The sequence below is a fragment of the Prionailurus bengalensis genome, chromosome D3 (genome assembly GCF_016509475.1).
Source record: "Prionailurus bengalensis isolate Pbe53 chromosome D3, Fcat_Pben_1.1_paternal_pri, whole genome shotgun sequence".
Classification (NCBI taxonomy): Eukaryota; Metazoa; Chordata; class Mammalia; order Carnivora; family Felidae; genus Prionailurus; species Prionailurus bengalensis.
The window spans coordinates 56,910,528-56,932,023 of record NC_057356.1 but is presented as its reverse complement, the minus strand read 5'-3'; the positions used below and the strand labels follow the sequence as shown (position 1 = coordinate 56,932,023).

Below are 21,496 nucleotides of genomic sequence, written 5' to 3'. Positions count from 1 at the left end.
ATTTTTAACCATTGAGTATGATATTAGCTATGAGTTTTTCACATATGGCCTTTATTTTGTTGAGGAATGTTACCTCTAAACTTACTCTGTTGAGAGTTTTTATCATGAATAGATGTACTTTGTCAAATGTTTTTTCTGCATCTATTGAAATGATCATATGGTTTTTAGCCTTTCTTTTGTTGATGTGATGTATCACATTGATTTGCAAATATTGAACTACACTAGCATCCCGGGAATAAATCCCACTTGATCGTGGTGAATAGTTTTCTTTAATGTAGTTTTGGATTCAGTTTGTTAATATTTTGTTGAGGATCTTTGCATTTATGCTTATCAGAGATTTTGGCTAGTAATTTTCTTGTTTTGTAGTGCTGTTATCTGGTCTTGGTATTAGGGTAATGCTGGCCTCATAGAATGAATTTGAAATCTTTCCTTCCTCTTCTATTTTTTGGGACAATTTGAAAAGAATAGTTATTAACTCTTCTTTAAATATTTGTGTAGAATTCTCCTGTGAAGGCATCTGGTCCTAGACTTCTGTTTGTTGGGAATTTTTTATTACTGATTCCATTTCATTGCTGGTAATCAGTCTGTTCAAAATTTCTATTTTTTCCTGATTCACTTTTGGGAGGTTATATGTTTCTAGGAATTTATACATTTTTTTAGGTTATCCAATTTATTGGCATATAGTTTTTCATAATATTATAATCATTTGTATTTCTGTGGTGTTGGTTGTTCTTGCTCTTTTATTTCTGATTTTATGTGAGTTCTCTCTCTTGGTGGGAGGGATGAGTCTGGCTAATGGTTGATCAATTTTGTTGATCTTTTCGAAAAACTAGCTACTGGTTTCATTGATCTGTTCTATTGTTTAATGTTTTTTCATTTCTATTTCACTTATTTCTGCTCTAATATTTATTTCTTTCCAATGGGTTTGGGGTTTGTTTGTTTTTCCTTTTCTAGCTCTTTTAGGTGTAAGGTTAGGTTATTTTTTGGAGCTTTTTCTTGCTTCTTGAGGTAGGCTTGTATTGGTATAATTTATCGTCTTAGAACAGCTTTTGCTACATCCCAAAGATTTTGAACTGTTGTGTTTTCATTTGTCTTCATGTATTTTTTTACTTTCCTCTTTGATTTCTTGATTGACCCATTCATTGTTTAGTAGCATGTTATTTAATCACCATATATTTGTGTTCTTTCCAGATTTTTGCTTGAAGTTGATTTCTAGTTTCATAGTGTTGTGGTCAGAAAAGATGCAATGATATGACTTCAGTCTTTTTGAATTTATTGAGACTTGTTTTGTGGCCTAACATGATCTATTCTGCAGAATGTCCCATGTACTCCTCAAAGAAAAGTGTATTCTGCTGTTTTAGATGGAATGTTCAGAATATATCTGTTAGATCCATCTGGTCCAATGTGTCACTCAAAGCCACTGTTTCATTGTTGATTTTCTGTTCAGATGATCTATCCATTGATGTAAGTAAGGTGTTAAAGTCCCCTACTATTATTCTATTACTATCAGTTTCTTCCTTTATGTTTGTTAATAGCTGCTTTATGTATTTGGGTGCTCTTATGTTAGGTGCATAAATATTTACAATTGTTTTATATTCTTTTTTTTAAATTTTTTTAAATGTTTATTCATTTTTGAGAGACAGAGAGAGGCAGAACATGAATGGGAGAGGGTCAGAGAGAGAGGGAGACACAGAATCTGAAGCAGGTTCCAGGCTCTGAGCTGTCAGCACAGACCCCAACGCGGGGCTCGAACTCACGGACCATGAGATCATGACCTGAGCTGAAGTCGGACACTTAACCGACTGAGCCACCCAGGTGCCCCAATTGTTTTATATTCTTGTTGAATTGTTCCCTTTATGATTATGTAGCGTCCTTCTTTGTCTCTTGTCTTTGCTTTACAGTATATTTTGTCTGATGCAAATATTGCCACATTGACTTATTTACTTCGATTTGCATGATCAATGTTTTCCATCCCTTGACTTTCAATCTGCATGTGTCTTTAGGTCTGAAATGAGTCTCTTGTTGGCAGCATATAGATGGGTCCTGCCTTTTTCTTCATTCATTTACCCAATGTCTTTTGACTATAGCATTTAGTTCATTTACATTCAAAGTAATTGTTGATAGGTATCTATTTACTGCCATTTTATTACTTGTTTCATGGTTGTTTTATACTTCTTGTCTTGCTGTCTTCTCTTGTGGTTCGGTGGCTTTTTTTACTGATATGCTTGGATTCCTAGGTCTTTATTTTTTGCATATATATTACTGGTTTTTGATTTTTGATTACCATTAGGTTTATATATAACATCTTATGCATATAGCAGTCTATATTAAGCTAATGGTCACTTAAGTTTGAACCCATTCTAAAAGTACTAAATTTTAACTTCCCTGCTAGCTCCACATTTTAGGTATATGGTCTCATACTTTAAATACTTTTATTTTGTGAATCCCTTGACTTTTTTTTTTTTTTTTGAGCACACAAACCAGAGATAGGAACAGAGAGAGGAGAGAGAATTTTAAACAGCTCAGTGCAGAGCCTCATGTGGGGTTTGATCCCAAGTGTTGGATGCTTAACCACCTGAGCCACCCAGGTGATCCTTGACTGATTTTTATATTATACTTGATTTACTGCTTTTGTGCTTTAATCTGTGTACTGGTTTTATACATAATTAATCTACTACTTTTATTATGTTTATATGTACCTGTGAAATTTTTCCTTGCCTACTTTTCTTATGCTTATGGTTTTTACTTTTCACTCAAAGAATCCCCCTTTAACATTTCTTGTAAGGCTGGTTTCTTAGTGATGAATTCCTTTAACTTTTGTTTAGGAAATTATTTTTTATGTTATTTATTTATTTTGAGAGACAGTGGGGGGTGGGGAGGGGACGAGCAGAGAGAGCAGGAGAGAGAGAGAATCATAAGCAGGCCCCATACTTGGCACAAAGGTGAATGAGGGGCTTGATCCCATGACTATGAGATCATGACCTGAGCCGAAATCAAGAGTCAGACACTCAACGGGATGAGCTACACAGGTGCCCCTGTTTAGGAAATTCTTTATCTCTCTTCTAGTCTGAATGATAGCCTTGCTGGATAGAGTACTTTTGGTTGCAGGTTTTTTTTCCTTTCAGTGCATTGAAAATACCATGCCACTCCCTTCTGGTCTCCAAAATTTCTGCTGAAATATCAGCTGATACACTTATGAGATTTCCCTTGTGTGTAACTGGCTTCTTTTCTCTTGTTGCTTTTAAAATTCTGTCTTTATCACTACTTTTTGCCATTTTAATTACTATATGTCTTGGTGTGGACCTCCTTGGGTTGATTTTGGGGGACTCTCTGTGTCTCCTAGATCTGAATTTCTGTTTCCTTCCCAAGATTCAGAAAGTTAGCAGCTATTATTTCTTCAAATAAATTTTCTGCCCCCCTTTTTCTTCTCCTTCTGGGATCTTTATAATGTAAATATTATTATGCTTGGTGGTATCACTGAGTTACCTAAGTCTATTTTCATTTTTTATTTTTTATTTTTTTCTCTCTCTCCTGTTCAGCTTGATTGCTTTCCATTACTGTGTCCTTGAGGTCACTGATCCATTCTTCTGCTTCCTGTAGTTTACTATGTATTCCATCTAGTGTATGTTTAATTTTGGTTGTTGATTTCTTCATCTCTGGTTCTTTTTTCTTTTCAGTCTCAGTGTCGAGGATCTCACTGAGGTCTTCCACTCTTTTTCCAAGTCTAGTGAGTATCTTTGTGACCATTGCTTTAAATTCTCTATCAGGCATACTACTTATCTCCATTTTGTTTAGCTTTCTTGCTGTGATTTTGTCCTGTTTTTTCATTTGGGACATTTTCCTCTGTCTCACCATTTTATCTAACTCCCTGTGTCCGTTTCTATGTGTTAGGAAAGTTAGCTACATCTCCTGATTTTGAAAGTAGTGCCCTTATGAAGAAGAGGTCCTGTAGTGCCCTTCAGTGTAGTGTACCCTGTTCACCAGAACCTGGCACTTCAAGAGTGTCTGCTGTGTGTGTTGCATGTGCCCTATTGTTGTGGCTGAGCCACTTTTGCCTTAATTTCAGTCATTTGCAGTGGCTCTCTTTGTCTATTGTTGGCAGGATTTGGTCCCTCCATTTTTAAGGGGTCAGTCTGGGGCTGATTGGGGCTTGAGTTGGGTCAGACCAGGTGTTTGCCAGAGCTGTGGTCACTCCAAACTCAGGGTGTTCTCCCTGCATTGTCTCCTAAGAGGATATGTTGGTGGGTGGGGCCTACAGTCAGACCATATGTCTGGCCAGAGCCCACTCCTGGGACTGACTTGAACTGTTGTATGTGGTTATCTTCCCCTCTGCCTAGGGCAGGAGTCACTTTGGAGTGGTACTGGCCACTGTTGGGTTTGCTTGCACAATGCCATATTTGTGGCACCGCTTTAGACAGATTTCTTCTGAGGGCAGATTGGATGGGGCAAGTCCATGGAAGAATATGGGGAAGTGGCATGCTGTTAGCAATCTAGCTGGAGAGTGTTCCTGCTCTTTCCCACAGGTGTCAGTGTGTCTAGACTGGAGGGCAGAGGGGGAAATGGCACTGGCCAGCTTTTCTGTTCTTGGAGAAATCTAAGGATCCCTGCCTGTTCTGAGATTGGGAAATAAATCTCTTGGTATACCCAAGACATTTTTCAAACTTCTGCTTCTATGCTGTATCTCAGTGGGCCATTTGTTATGCTGTCTCTTTAAGGGTGAGGACTGTTTTGTCTCTCCCTCCTGCTCTCTCAGAGCAAAGCTGATGATTTTTAAAGTTACAAGTGTTAAGCCCCACTGATAGTAAAAATTCAGGTAATTAAGCCGCTCTGGCTTTGAAAGGGAAATGTTGGGGGGATTGCTTTTCCCAGTGTGGGTCCCCATACCTGGGGTCCCTGGTGTGGGGTCTGTTCCTCTCCCTTTTCCATGCCTGTGGTGTCCTTCCTCTCATGGACAATCTCACTGGTCATTTTGGTTCCTAATCATATCTTAACCCTTCTTCCCCTCTTCAATTGTGGACTCTTCTCTACATTTAGCTGTGGAGTCTGTTCTGGGTTGTTTTGGGGGTTATTTGCAGTGATGTGGGTATTATCTAGGTGTATCTGTGGGAGGAGGTGAGCCTAAGGTTCTCCTACTTTTCCATCTTCCCTGGAACCTTCTCCCTCCTATTGTATCAAAGTTTGCCTCATGTATTTAGGCGCCCGGAGCTGTGGTGCATAGATATTTATAACTGATAGAGCTTCTTGGTAAAATTGATCCCTTTTTTCATTATATTGTATCTTTTTTTTTTTTTTTTTTGTCTTTTTATTCTTAGAGCAGGGAGAGGGGCAGAGTGAGAGCGAGAATCAGGTTCTCTGCTCAGTGTGGAGCCCAACTCAGGGCTCAATCTCACAATCCTGGGATCATGACCTGAGCTGAAATCAAGAGTCAGATGTGCAATCAACTGAGACACCCAGACGCCTCTCCTTCTTTGTCCTTTATAACAGTTTTTTATTTAAACATTGTCTGACTTTAGTATAGCCACTCTTATTCTATTTTTGGTTAATTCATACAGAATATCTTTTTCCACCTTTTCACTCTTAGCCTATGTGTATCCTTAGGTCTAAAGTCTCCTATAGATAGCATATAGATGGATCATATATTTTTAAAATCCATTCACTCAATCTGTGTGTTTTGTTTGAGGAGTTTAATACATTCATATTAATTTTTTTTACATTTATTTATTTTTTAGAGAGAGAGAGAGAGAGACAGACAGACAGACAGACAGACACAGAATCCAAAGCAGGTTCCAGGCTCTGAGCTGTCAGCACAGAGCCCTATACGGGGCTTGAACCCATGAACCATGAGATCCTGACCTGAGCTGAAGTCGGACGCTCAACTGACTGAGCCACCCAGGCACCCCAATACATTTATATTTAAATTAATAACTGATAGGGAAGGACTTACTATTGACACTTTGTTTTCTGTATGTCTGTAGCTTTATTGTCCCTCCTTTCTTCTCTCACTGCCTTCTTTTGTTTGATTTTTTTTTGTAGTGGTATGTTTTGATTCCTTTCTCCTTTCCATATATACATATATAATATATATATATATATATCATATATATATATACACACACACACCCCATATATCCATATAAACACATATATATGCTATACGTATTTTCTTACATATATACATATATATATATATATACCATATATCCATATATATATGCTATACGTATTTTCTTTTTTTTTCTGCTATATATATATATGCTATACATATTTTCTTCGTGGTTTATCATTGCAATTAAATATCCTGGAGTTGTAGTCTGTTTTAAACTAATAACTTCAATTGTATATAAAAACTCTACTCCTTTGCAGCTCTACCCCATTACTTGATGATATTGATGTCACCATTACATCTTTAAATACTGTATGCCTATTTTTTAAGGTTTGTTTGTTTTAAAGTTTATTTATCTTAAAGTTTGTTTTGAAAGAGCACACAAGCAGGGGAGGGGCAGAGAGAGAGGGAGAGAGTGAATCTCAAGCAGGCTCTAAGCTGTCAGCATGAAAGACTTGTGCAGGGCTGGAACCCACAAACTGTGAGATCATAACCTGATCATTACTGCATACCTGTTGCTATAGATTTATTGCTGTTTTTATTTTTGTTAATTAAATTTTTGCACCAATGGGTGCCTGGTTGGTTCAGTCCTTGAGCATGCAACCATTGATCTCGGAGTCATGAATTGAAGCTCCATGTTTGTTGCAGCGATTACTTCAAAATAAAATATTTAAAAATAAATAAATAAGTATATGCACCAAAATTACAATTGTAGAAGTTACTATGTTTTTTTCATTTATTTACGTTTATTGAACAGCCTTATCTTTTCATACAGATTGGTGTTGCTCTTTACCATTTTTATTTCAACTCGAAGGACTCCTTTTATCATTTCTTGTAGAGCAGGTCTAATGGTAATGAACTCCCTCAGCAGTTTATCTTGGAAGCTCTTAATTTCTCCCTCATTTTTGGAGGACAGTGTTACCAGATAAAGTATTCTTGATTGACTTTTTTCTGCTCCAGGCTCTGAGCATTTTGAATATATCATCCCACTTCTTGCTTTCAAAGTTTCTGCTGAAAACTCTGATATCCTTTGTATATGATGAATTACTTTTTCTCTTGATGCTTTCAAGATTTTGTCTTTGACTTTAGATAATTTTTTTTAATGTTTATTTATAAGAGAGAGAGAGAGAGCACAAGCATGAATGGGGGAGAGGCAGAGAGAGAGAGAGAGAGAGAGACACAGAATCCGAAGTGGGCTCCAGACTCTGAGCTGTCAGCACAGAGCCTGATGCAGGGCTTGAACTCATGAACCTTGAGATCATGATCTGAGTTGAAGTCAGATGTTTAACCGACTGAGCCACCCAGGCACCCCTAGACAATTTTATTATCATGTGTCTTGATGTAGTTCTCTTTGAACTTATTCTAGTTGGAGTTCTTTGAGCTTTTGGAATCTGTATGCCTGTTTCTTTCCTTGGATTTAGGAAGTTTTTGGCTCTAATTCCTCCAAATAAATTCTCTGACCCAATTTCTCTCTTTTCTTCTGGGATTCCCATAATGTGAATATTGGTCCCTTTGACGGCATCCCTTAAGTCCCTTAGGCTCTCTTTACTTTTCTTCATTCTTTTTTCTTTTTGTTCTTTGACTTGATAATTTAAAATGACCTGTCAAGTTTGTTTGCCTGATCAAGTCTGCTATTGAATCCCTCTACTGAATTTTTTAGTTTAGTATTTATATTTTTCAGCTCTAGAATTTCTGTTTGCACCTTTTGTATAATTTGAAATAAGATAGATTGATGCCTCTAGCTTTGTTGTTCTTTCTCAAAATTGCTTTAGCTATTCAAAGTCTTTTCGTGGTTTCATACAAATTTGAAGATTATTCTGAGAACATTGGCATTGGGATCTTGATAGGGGTTGCATGGAATATTTGAATGTTTTGAGTAATATGAGCATTTTAACAATAATAATTCTTCCAGTCCATGAGCATGGAATATCTTTCCATTTAGGTGTGTCTTCAGTTTTTTTCATCCATATCTCATAGTTTTCAGTATACAAGACTTTCACCTCCTTGTTGAATTTATTTCTAGGTATTTTATCTTGCTCCTCATCTTAGAGGAAAAGCTTTTAGCTTTTCACCATTGAGTATGATGTTAGCTTTTTGTTGAGGTATGTTCTCTCTATATCCACTTTGTTGAGATTTTGATGTGATTTTTATCAGAAATGGCTGTTGAATATTGTCACCTCTTCTGCATCTATTAAGGTCATAATATGTTCATTTTATTAATTTGGTGTGTCACATTGATTTATAGATGCTTAATCATCCTTGCATCCCTGGGATAGATCCCACTTGATCATGGTACCATCTTCCATTCTTCTCCTGAGTTCAGTAAGCATCTTTATGACCATTACTTTGGACTCTTTATCAGGTAGATTGCTTATCTTCATTTCATTTAGTACTTTATCTGAGGTTTTGTCTTGTTCTTTGTTTGAAACATATTTCTCTGTCTCCTCATTTTGTTAGACTGTCTGTTGGTTTCTTTGAATTAAGTGAATAAGCCACCTCTCCTCGCCTTGGAGAATTAGTCTTGTGTAGGAGATGAAACTTACCATTCAACCCTGTTTTTGCTCTTGGTTGCCTGTCAAACCTGTGATTGTCCAAGAAGCCTATTTTATTTTTAATAGTTCCCAGTGTTTGAGGATCTACTAAGACCTGTCAGTGTCCCAAATGGGAAGGTATCTGTCACCACCCAAATTTAGGCTGCTTGGAAGCCAGAACCCTCAGCAGCAGCTTTTAAAATGCAGATACATACAATCCTGTGGGACTGCAAGCTTAATCCCTGCTGACCACTAGAGCCATGCCATCTGGAGATGTCCCACAAAAATCAGGGCTCCATATGAGTGTATAAGCTCCTTTCTGAGAAGTAAAAGTCAACGGTAGTGAAGCAGAGGGAGAGCTAAAAGATAGTATTCCCCAGCCTGCATTCCCTGTCACCTATGTATCTCCTAGATGTGTTCCAAAGCAGAAGCCTACCCCTCAAATCTGCCCCTCTAATCTATGTGCTCCAATACAAGCACATAGGCCTCTTTTACAGAAAGACTGTGGGTGTGATTCAATATGTTGTCTGTGCAGTGCCTTCAGGATGGCAGTTGGCCAATAACTGTCTCTCCAATTGTTACAGTCCTGTGGGACCCAGGAACACAAGCTCCCCTGGCCACCAGCTAGGCAGTCAAGGGGCATTCCATGGGTGGCAGCTACAAAAATCAGATCACCATTCATAAAAACTGGTGTATGTAGGAGCTCCCCTCTAAGCGATACTGATGCTCTGGAGTGCAGCAGGTGGAGAGCATGAAGATGGTACCTACTGTCTAGAGCAAGGCAGAGTGGGAGTGCAAAGAGGGCTTCCACCTGGAAAAAAAAAGACAGTGCACACCAGCTTTAACATGGCAGAGGGGAAGAGTGCAAAGATGGCATCCACCAGCTTCTGTCCCCCAAGGAGTATCCTAGCAGGCACCTGCCCCTCAGATTGACACTTAAATTTAGGTGAAAGACTTGTATACTGAAAACTATGAGATATGGATGAAAGAAATTGAAGACATGCATAAGTGGAAAGATATTCCATGCTCATGGACTGGAAGAATTAATATTGTTAAAATGCCCATATAACCCAAAGCATTAAAATATTCTATGCCCTATCAAAATTCCAATGCCATTTTTCTCAGAAATAGAATAATCCTAAAATTTGTATGGAACCATGAAAAGACTCTGAATAGCTAAAGCAATTTTGAGAAAGAAGAACAAAGCTAGAGGCATCACATTATCTTAAAATCAGGTTCCTTTCAAAAGACTATTTCTGTTCTAGGTTGTGGGGTGAGTGAGTCCACATAAAGGCATTTTAAGACCCATTTCTTAGTTCACCACAGCCCCATGGGTCTCATGGGCATGAACACCAATGGTTTCCAAAGCTAGATGTTTTGGGGTTGTATCTCAGGTGCCAGTATTAAAAACTGGGGTTCCCAGTGCGGGGTACAAAACCATTGTTCCTCAGGGAGAAGCTCTGACTTCTGTGTTCCCTCCCATTTGTGGGTCATAATGCTGGGCATGGGGTTTATGGCAAGATTGTGTCTCAGCCTTTCCTACCATCTTCATTGTGTGTGTGTGTGTGTGTGTGTGTGTGTGTGTGTGTGTGTTTCTTCATTTGCCTGATGTGAAGGCATTTCTCCACTAGTTTTTAGGCTTTTTTTCCCACAAGATTTGCAGCTATAGATCTGGTGTGTCCATGAGAGATGGGTGAGTTCAGGATCTTCCTACATTGCTGTCTTGAACCGGACTCCAAATCTTTTAGATTTGGTCTAAATATAATATAAATATATTTGGTCTACAAATAGACCAAGTTCTACTTATATATTTGCTTTTCTACCTTTGCTGTTACTTTTGGTTTTATATCTAAGAGATTATTGCCCAATGATTACGTCATGAAGATGGCGGATATGTTTTCTTCTAACAGTGGTACAGTTTTAGCTCTTATATTTATGTGTTTGATCCATTTCGAGTTAATTTTTGTGTGTGATATGATATAGGGGGTCTCCTTTCTTTTACATGTAGGTATCCAGTTGTCCCACCACCATTTATTGGTATTCTGTTAAATTTTCTTCACACTTTTGTTGAATAAGTATAGGGGTTATTTCTGGACTCTCAATTCTATTGATCTGTGGGTCTATACTTATTCCAGTACCACACTATCTTGAAAACTACAGCCTTGTAGTAAGAAATTGGGAAGCTTGAGTACTCTAACTTTTTTCTTCTTTTTCAAGATTGTTTTGGCTATTCTGGGCGCCTTGAATTTCCATATGGATTTTAGGATCAGTTTGTCAATATCTGCAAAAAGACACTTGGGATTTTGGTAGGCATTACATTGAAATTGTAGCTCAATTTGGGAGAAATTACCATCTTAACAATATTACTTTGATTCATGAACTTGTGCTGTTTATTTAGATCTTTTAAAATTTCTTTCAGTGATGTGTTTTAGTTTTCAATGCATATGTCTTGTACTTTTTTGCCAAATTTGTTGCTAAGTATTTTATTCTTTTTGACACTATTTTAAATGTTTTCTTTTTAAAAATGTTTGTTTATCTTGAGAGAGAGAGAAGGGGAGAGAGAGAATCTGAAACAGGCTCTGAGCTGATAGCACAGAATGTAGGGCTTAATCTCATGAACCATGAGATCATAACTTGAGCAGAAATCAAGAGTTAGACACTTAACTGAGCCACTCAAGCAACCCTTAAATGTTTTCTTAATTTTATTTTTGAATTATTTATGCTGGTGTACAGAAATACAACTGATTTTTCTGTATTGATATCGTATGCTACAACCTTGCTGAATTCATTTATTCTAATAATTTTTAAAAATGTTTTTTCATTTTTGAGAGACAGAGCATGAACAGGGGAGGGACAGAGAGAGAGGGAGACACAGAATCTGAAGCAGGCTCCAGGCTCTGAGCTGTCAGCACAGAGCCCCACGTAGGGCTCGAACTCACCAACCACAAGATCATGACCTGAGCCAAAGTCGGACACTTAACCGATTTATCCACCTAGGTGTCCCTCTAATAATTTTTGATGGACTTCCTAGAATTTTTTAATATATGAAATGATGTCATCTGCAAATAGAGATAGTTTCATTTCTTCTTTTTCTATGTGGATGCCTTTTGTTGCCTCAAAGTTGCCCTGGCCAGAGCCTCCAGTACAGTGCTGAATATACACAGCAAGAGTGGACATCCTTGTTATCTTCCTGATCTTAAGGGAAAAGCATTCAGTCTTTCCTTATTAAATATGATGATAGATACGGATTTTTCATAGAGACCCTTTATTGAATTGAGGAAGTTCCATTCTATTGAGTTTGCTTAATCAGGAAAGCATGTTGGGTTTTGTCTAAATGCCTTTATTGCATCTGTTGAAATGGTCATGCAGTTCTTTATTCAAATAATATAGTGTATTACATGGAGTTTTATATGTTGAACCAACCTTGCATTCCTAGATAAATCCAACTTTATCATGGTTTGTAATTATTTTAATATACTTCTGGAATTGGTTTACTAGTATTTTGTCAAAGATATTTGCATCTATAATAATCAGGGATATTCATCTTTATTTTTTTTCTTGTGCTATCTTTGGCTTTGGTACTGGCACCATAGAATGAATTGAGATATTCCTCCTCTTTTGTGAAAGAGTTTGTAAAGGACTGGTGTTAATTCTTCTTTAAATGGTTAAGTGGATGCACTGGTTTGGATAGTGTTTCCCCCAAATTCGTGTCTACTCAGAAATACTTCAAAATAGGACTTCATTTGAAATAGAGTCTATTATTTTCCTGAGGCTGCCATAACACTGTGCCACACATTGAGTTGCTTAAACAGAACTTTACTGTTCTTGAGTTCTGGAGGCCCAAAGTCCAGAATCCGGGTTTTGGCAGGGAAGATTGCTTCTAAGGGCTGAGGGATAATCTGTTGTATGCCTATCTCCTAGCTTCTGGTAGCTTCAGATATTCCTTGACGTATAGATGGTTCTACCCATGTCTTCTCACCATTTTTTCTGTCTCTCTGTGTCCAAATTTCCCCTTTTTATAAGGACATCAATCATATTGGATTGGGGCTCACCCTTATGATTTCCTGATAACTTGATTACTTCTGTAAAAAACCCTATTTCTAAATAAAGTCACATTCTGAGGTACTCAGGGTTAGGGCTTTATCATATCTTTGTTGGGTGATGTAATTCAACCCATAACAGTGTTTTTGCAGATGTAGTTAGGAAAGAGGAGGACATACTGAATTAGAGTTAGTCCCAAATCCAATATAACTGGTAGCCTTATAAAAAGGAGAAACACAGAGACACAGAAAGTATAATGCCATGTGTAGACAAAGGCAGAATTTGCAGTGAGATTGGCAGTAATCATGGAAGGGAGGAGGGGGGCATGAAACAAATTATTTCTCAGAGTTTTCGTTGTTTTCTCTCTTTTTAGGTTTCAAATGCATGTATTTTATCCTCAAGGCTGTTTTTCCCTCCCTCAATCTTTTTCTCCATCTGTGGTTTAGTTTGGAAAATTTTTTTTAATGTTTATTTTTGAGAGAGACAGACACAGAGTGCGAATGAGGGAGGGACAGAGAGAGGGAGACACAGAATCTGAAGCAGGCTCCAGGCTCTGAGCTATCAGCACAGAGCCCGATGTGGGGCTCAAACCCACCAACTACAAGATCATGACCTGAGCTGAAGTCGAACGCTTAACTGACTGAGCCACCGAGGTGCCCCTAGTTTGGAAATTCTTTATTGACTTGTGTTCAAGTTCACTGATCTTTTTTCCTAATGTGTCACATTAAATTGATTTTTTAAATATTATTCAATTTTAAGATTCTTTTCTCCTGTCCAGTTTCTAAATTTCTTCTGAAATTTTCCACATTTTGATGATATCAATTTTTATCTTAAAAGAAACCCCACTTTTATTGATGAACTTATCTAATTCCATCATCTAGGTCATCAGTGAGTCTTTTTGTTGACTATTTAAAAAAATCTACTTTCTTGTTTCCTCATTACTTTTCACGCTATACTGGACAACTCAACATTGTGATTGGTGCACCAAACAGTTCTGTATTATGTCCTCTTCCTCTGAAGACTGTTTATCCAAGTTAGCAGATTGTTGGCAGATCAACTTGATGTTGCAGAGGCCTGGTTTTATATTTTGTTAGGTATGGTCTTTCTGCATTTTGTCCTTGGCCCTAGGAATAGCCCCAAGTCCTTAAGAAATGGTCTTTATTCCTACACAGGGCCTTGGGTTTCAATACATAGGCATACTTTGTTTTATTGAACTTCATTTTATTGTTTCATGGACACTGTGTTTTCTACAAATTGAAGGTTTGTGGCAACCCATTGAGCACCTCTACTGGCACCATTTTTCAAGTGGCATTTGCTCACTTCATGTCTGTGTGTCACTTTTTGGTAATGGTTACAATATTCCAAACTTTTTCATTTTTATTATATTTGTTATGGTGATCTGGAATCAGTGATCACAACTTACTCAAAGTTCAGAAAATGGTTTAGCATTTTTTAGCAATATTTTTAAATTATGAATGTACATGGTTCATGTTTTTAGACGAAATGCTATCACACACTCAACAGATTACAATATGGTGTACACATTACCTTTATATGTACTGGGAAGCCAAAAAAAATTGATTTCACTTGTTTTATTGCGATATTTGCTTTATTGCAGTAGTCTGGAATTGAGCCTGCAGAATCTCCAAAGGTATGCTCGTAAAGTCTAAAGTGTTGATCAAGCCCCTCCAAATGGGAAGCTTTTTCTGTGGACTTCTTGGAGTCTCATCCTGCGCACATTCAAATCATTCCAGCAGTTGAGGAAATTCATATGCAGATTTGGGGGCTCCTCTGTGACTCCCTTTTTTAGATATTCTCCAATCTCCAGCCACTCTGCTCATAAATACGGTCTAAGACAACAATTTCTATCTGTATGACCACTACCTCTAGTGTGTTGTGTACATTGGAAATGTTCTTGGGGGAAAAGACATACATATGTTACCTTATATAGAAGGCCCTTTTTAATAAGGGTTGAATCCTCTACATTTTGTGTCCTTTGTTCATTTCCCAAGGCTTTAAAACATTTAAAAAATTATTGTCCAGGACTATTAATTTATTGGCAGGTTTAATCTGACACAAGCTTTCATCACTTTGCCAGAACTTTGTTTTGGTAATACCTTGGTGGCTCATTTTCTCTTTTTAATAATTTCATAATTAACTTGTGAGCATATAGGGGCCTGGATTAATGTTTCCCCCCTCCCCCCACCCAAAGAAATACTGTATTCTCATTGTTTCCAGCAAGTGCCATAAATCTAGATTCACTCTATTTTCTTGATCTGCAGACTTTGTAACTGTGGTTTTAAACTCTTGATCTATTTAAAAGCAGGCCTTGGGGTGCCTGGCTGGTTCAGTTGGTGGAGCGTGCCGCTCTTGATATTGGGGTTGAGTTCAAGCCCCATGTTGGGTGTAGAGATTACTTGAAAACAAAATCTAAAAACTAGGCCTTATGATCACAGTGGTGGCATCATCCTTGCCACCATTTACTACCTAGAAAAAGGGCAGAGTCTGTCAGATTTTACCCTTTGGTTTCCTTTACAAGGCAGACTTCTTTATGCATCCTTTTACTTATAGAGCTCTCTGAATTTTCCAATTTTATGTAGGGATCTTTAGTTTAATTCCCCAGCTTTGTTCAGGGCCAAGGCCTAGGAACTATCATTCCCTAAGCCCTGGTTATTCTATTTTGTTCCTAGGAGAGGAAAGGCTTTCATGTTTAACCATTACCTCTGTGACTTGTGTACTTATCTTCCCCCCTGCCTCACCGGACCGTAGGGTTTTCCCGTATTTTCTTGTGAGTTCAGTTGAATATGTTTGTTGCAATTTAGCCAGTCTTTGGGTATTGTGTAGCAGTGGAAGGCTATTTAGAAAACTCTGATACCAGCAGGGTATTTTATTTCCCCCCAGCACTTTATTGAGGTATACAGATGGCAGAATGCATATATCCTAAGTATATAGCTCAGTAAAACTTTAAATTATCTAAATAATTTGCATCATCTAAATCAATTTATAGACTACTTCCATCATTCCAGAAAGTCTTCTCATGCCACTTCCAAGTCTATACTCACCCAAAGGTAAGCACCTTAGGTTTATTTGGCCTATTCTTGAGCTTCATATAAAAGTAGTATGTCTAGCATTCTTTGTTCAATACTTTTTCTATTTATCCCTATTGTATCAGTAATTCCTTTTTTTAAAATTGTAGACTAGTATTTCAATAACTATTTGATTATCCATTATCATGCTGATTGGTATTGGTGTAGTTTCTAGTTTGAGGGTTATTTTACATCTGCTTTGAATATTCTTGTATGCATCTTAATGTGGGCATATCCCCTCACTTCTCTTGGGTTTTATCTCTAGAAGTGAAATCAGAGTAGGCATACATTTACATTTATAAGAAACTGGGAAGCTGTTTCCTCAGGTGATCATACTTACACTTTTGCCAGTTTCTACACCTTCTCACCCTCTGGGCAAGTGTGCAACAGTTATTTCCTGGTGGTTGCATTCTTCCTTCCCTCATGGCTGATGCTGAACACCCTTCCCTATGCTAATTGCGCATTTGGATAGCTTCTGTGCAGTGTATATTCAAGTCACTTATTAACTTTTATATTGTGTTGCTTTTGCAGTGGCTTTTAAAAGTTGTTTTTCTGCATACAAATCCTTTGTTATGTGTACTGCAACTATTTTGTGCTTGGCTGCAGCATGGTTTTTCACTTTATCTTTTTGATGAGAAGAATGTAATTTTGGTGAAATCAAATCAGTTTTGTTTTATGGAGTTTATTTTGTGTCCTAAGACATCTTTGCCTATCCCAAGAGTCACGAAGATATTGTTTTCTTCTAGAAGATTTATTGTTTTGTCCTTCACATTTAGGTCCTGTGATCCACGCTGAAAACATTGTGCATTGTGTGAAAGTATCAATATTCAGAAAGTTTCTCCATGGAGTTGCTTGTGTTTTTTTGTTGAAAAGCCAATGACCATATACATGTACGAGTCTGCTTCCCAATTCTCTTCTATCCACTGATCTATTAGTCCTGAACCCTAGTACCACTCTCTTAATTACTGTAATTTTAAAGCAAGTCATGAAATTGAGTAGTGTTAAGTCTTCCAACATTTGCCCCCTCCTTCAGGACTATCTTGGTTGCTCTGGGTCTGCTGGATTTCCATATATATCTGCAAATTTCTACAAGAAAGCCTCAGCGGAAGGATTGTTTTTTCACTGAAATTTGAATTGATTTCTGTAAATCTTGATATTATGCAGCCTTTCAATTCATGAACATATTTATTGCAGTGTTCTATATAGTTTCAGCAATATTTTGTAGTTTTCAGGATAGAAGTCTTACATATCTCTTGTTAACATTCTAGATATTTGACTTATTTGATGTGATCACAGATGGTAATTTTAAATTTTAATTTTTAATTGTTGCTATGTATAGTCAATACAGCAGAGTTTTGCCTCATTTCCTGCAAAATTATTAGTTTTTGGTAGATCAAGCAAATTCTTTATCTTCAGGAAGTCAGACAATGGGAGAAGTGTTGCATAATTGAAAACATCTCATTTTCCAGAGTAAAAAAATGGTTCATTCTTTGTATACCTCTGCTCACAGTTACCACCTAAGAAACCCTACCTTCTGATTTTCTTTCTCCTTAAAAGAACATGTAATTCTGAGTTCAGTTTACTCTTGGTGTGCTTCTTGAAAGATGGGGAGAGCACCAGATCTTTACAGAGGAACTTCTGTTTCTCAGCTAAATGTAGAATAGGGAAATGAGGACATGTCCTACATGCTGCCCTTCACTTATATTTTCAGGGTGCCAATCAGAACAGAAAGACATTAAAATGGTTTGGGATGGGAAGAAGGTGAATAAATTTGAAGATTCAGATTATTCTTGTCACATTGGTGAATTCTTCACTGGTCAAATAATCCCCTCTTTTCATCCTCTGCTTTCTTTTTGATTCATTCTTTTCTTCCCAATTTGACTTAGAGTGATTAGCATACGGCCTGATCTACAAATAGCTGTAATGAATAGGGATCCATTTTAACTTCAAATAAAACCAATGTAAGGCACAACTATTCAGGAATATTTTATATTTTCAAAGTATTTACGAATTCTTTAATTAGAAAAATAAAGGCAACGGGATTATCTATCAGGTTCTAAAAGTACCCATGAATTAAATCACTCGCATCCCCCTCTTAAAAAACAAAACAAAACCTTGAATCACATTGCTATTTAAGCTTTCTTACAATAAGGAATAAGACCAAGCTATACTAGAGTACAAAAACCTGAAATTCTGAGCATGAAAATAATTTATTAGACATCTGGTTTATTCGAACATTAGGCCTACTGAAGACAGAATTAACAGAGCTCATGGAGTAGGAAACACACACACACATACACACACACACACAAACAAAACAAAAACAACCCATCCAGCACCTGCTTCACTGCAAATTTCCTGGGGACAAAATGTATGCATTCTGTACTACAGTCTCACTCTAAACCATCCATATGTGTTTGATGCTGATTAACCTGAATAGGAGATGAGAAACTTTCTATACACTCAACTTGGCAAGTAGCCATTAGTGATGCAACTTTCAGAAACATTCTTAGGCACAAGAACTAGCACTGCCTGCAGTGAGAGTCTTTGATAATCAAAGAAAAGAATATCACTAAATATATTCTTACAAATAAGAAAATACAAGCACTTTTGCCAATGGACTGCTTTACATATCAGGAAAGATGTCACAATGAGATCTTCTATGAAATTAAAACACTAATTGTTATACTCAACTTTTAATCGATTCTGAAGTTATACTGTGGTATTAAAAATTAGAGGAAAAAACTGATTTAATCTAAATAGAATTTAGGGAAGAAATGCAGGACTAATATATAAGAGTAGCTGCACTTCTTTGGTTAACTCATTAAAAAAAAAGTCAAACATTTTCAAATTAAAAAAAAAAAAGATCACCATTACAAGAATCTAATCTAAATATGCACCTGACAATAAAGCACATCTGAGTATGGAGTGAAAAAAGTTTTTCAAAAAATCATCAAATGGATCCTCTCCAAATACCCAAATAATCACTTCTGCAGGCCTTTTGTTGAGTGGAATCATAAAGAACTGAAGATTTATTGCTGTGAAAACAAATCTGTAGTACAGTAGTATGAATCTTGGGTATTAAGCATAATCAGCTGAATCAAGTTAAGAAGTTCAAACTCTAATAGGAAATTTTGTGTGTGTGAAAGTCAATAGCCAGTTGACCCAAGAGCAACTGAGAGATCTAACCTGTTCAGTGAGACCAGACATTGTTAAATCTTCATTCTTTGAAGGCAATTAAAAATTACAATTTAAACAGCCCATAAACCAAATAAAACAAAATTGAAGAAAGCAATTAAAACTACGTTCAAAGAGCCATTTTTTTTTTAGCTCAATTTCAGCACCCCAAGGAAAAAAGCATCCATGACTATCACAGATGAAAACAAAATGTCACTGGAATCCGTTATTTTTCCCCACTGAGGTATAAAATCTATATAGAAATTTGATACTATACTATAACAAATTGTACTTCTCATAGTTCTGTTTTAATTTCCTTTAAACCCTGTTTAATATAGTTTTTTCTTAAATTGTAAAAATGTTGTTTTCATGATTCTGAAACTGGTTCCAGTTCTTTTTCACTAATTTTCCATCAATATTTAATATACTGGTTACCAGTCCTAATCAGAAAAAAAAATCTTAGAAATCTCTTCATTAGGACAGCACATTCAGTGAAAGTTACTGATGTGCAAGCAAACCATGAAAGGTGCAGCTCCCCGGAAAGCACGTTTGTTGACTGCTTCACTGCCTGAATATTCTTTACAATGATTCTTGATGAAAGACTCTTTCCATCGTGTAAACATCAGTGTGCGCAGTCTTGCTACTCTGTAGTTTCACGTCCTTGGACAAGAAGGCTGGTTCACAGCTAGTGAAAAGCGAGAGGAGTCTAAGTTTCAATGGCTGATAAACCTTACATCCCCACAGGAGGAAAGCACTTTTCCTTTTTTGCTACTTAAGAATGTGGCAGAAATGTATGCTGAGGTAGCCCAGTCAATCCTTATTTTTTTTTTCTTCTTTTTCCTTTTTTGTAAATTTGGTCTCAGAATATTTCTGGAAGGGTGACGTTTCGAAGAAGCCACTGCTGGGACCGGCTTCCATTGCAGTCTCTTATGCTGGGCACCTGGCTGTCCTCTTCTGTGGCTTTATCCAGGCACTGATTACTGTTCACATGCTGCAGGGTTAATTTCTGCAAGAGACAGAAAAGAAATCTTAACATGAACGTGACAGAAAAAAACTCAAACATCTCAGCCATCGTTTCTGATGAGTATTAAACTGCCCCGTAGAAAAGGTGTCTACGTTAAGACCACCTTAAGAGCTATGTGGGAGGGAGAAAGGCACTGGGGTGCAGTGGGCTACAATGAATTTAAACGAACATGACCATAATGCTAGCTACTCCCAATTCTGCACAAGCTCTAACACTGAGAAATTTCACTTTGTGTGCTTCAGCTTCCTTAAAAAAAAAAAAAAAATCAGATTAGTGGTTCCTAATTTAGGATCCTCAACCTATTTTCAAAAGCTATTTCAAAATTGCTTCATTTCCCTGTGATAAGGCTGTTCAAATTAATTCTATGATTCCAAACCTCAAGTCCTTAAAATTCAGGTCCTTTTGAAGACTCAAAATCTTAAGAGATCATCTTAAAGCAGCCATTAATAAATGGGTGACAGATGGTGCTATGTAACTTTCTATGTACTCATTTGTACTCCAGACTCAATACTGTCATGTTGATATTTAGAATAATTTCAAAATGTCAGGACAGAGTTATCAGAGTGATTAGCCTAGGTCAGTTTATGTGTCTGTTACTGCACGCTGGTCACCAGCATGGTCACACAGCTAACAGCTGTGTAGGAACGTGAGTTAACCATTATCCTGTAAATGTATACAACTGTAAGAAAGTGTGAAATATGTTTACTAACACATTTATCGGACTCTTACTCATCCCTCTACTGTAATGTAATTCTTTTATCTGGAACATTTCATTTTCAGGGACTGTCAGCACTGACTACTCTCCACACAGAAGAGTTTTTTGTTTTTTTAACGTTTATTCACCTTTGAGAGACAGAGATAGAGCATGAGCAGGGAAGGGGCAGAGAGAGGGAGACACAGAATCCAAAGCAGGCTCCAGGCTCTGAGCTATCAGCACAGAGCCTGACACGGGGCTCAAACCCATGAACTGTGAGATCATGACCTGAGCCGAAGTCAGACCCTCAACCGACTGAGCCACCCCGGCACCCCCAGAAAAAGCTTAATTAAGGCAACTAGATAAACAGGTGACAGATAACTAACTGTAACCTTTTAAGCAGAGAATAAAAGCTATAATTATCATTGCAGAGTCTACTTGCAACCTAGGAAAGGTAATTTGCTGGCTCCTGCCCCTAATCTCTAGTGTAACTAGGTCAAAATCTGCATTTCGAAAGGACAGAGCCATGCATCAAAGCAGAAGCGTCTGGTGTCATAAATGGAATGTGATATAGAATATAAATAAGACTCTAAGATGTAAGAATATATAAATCTAATCAAAGACCTATGGTATTATGCAAAGAATCCTGGATCAAGAGTGCCAGGTCTGTCTGAGACCCGGTTCCATCATTTTACCTGCTCTGTGACCCTGGGGCAAGTTCCATTCTGGGCTTCAGTGTCTCTACGTGTATAAAACAAGGTCCTGGGTTTTATTTCTATGGTTCCTTTGGAGCCTTCGGTTTCATGATTTTAGGTTTAGATTGTAAATCATTGACATGAA

At 37.3% G+C, this 21,496-nt stretch overlaps 1 protein-coding gene and 1 long non-coding RNA gene across 3 annotated transcripts in view; one reads left to right on the top strand and one right to left on the bottom strand.

Moving 5' to 3' along the window:
* Positions 1-21,496, top strand: part of LOC122470705 — a 39,380-nt gene that overhangs the window by 17,681 nt on the left and 203 nt on the right. The gene's annotated exons all lie outside the window — the stretch shown is intronic.
* GALNT1 (polypeptide N-acetylgalactosaminyltransferase 1) overlaps positions 17,738-21,496 on the bottom strand; it is a 79,828-nt gene continuing 76,069 nt past the window's right edge. For both annotated transcript variants that reach the window (XM_043558608.1, XM_043558609.1), the window contains one exon: positions 17,738-19,944. In XM_043558608.1, the coding sequence (XP_043414543.1) occupies positions 19,798-19,944 (147 nt within the window). In that variant the 3' untranslated portion in view covers positions 17,738-19,797. The remainder of the gene's footprint in view (positions 19,945-21,496) is intronic.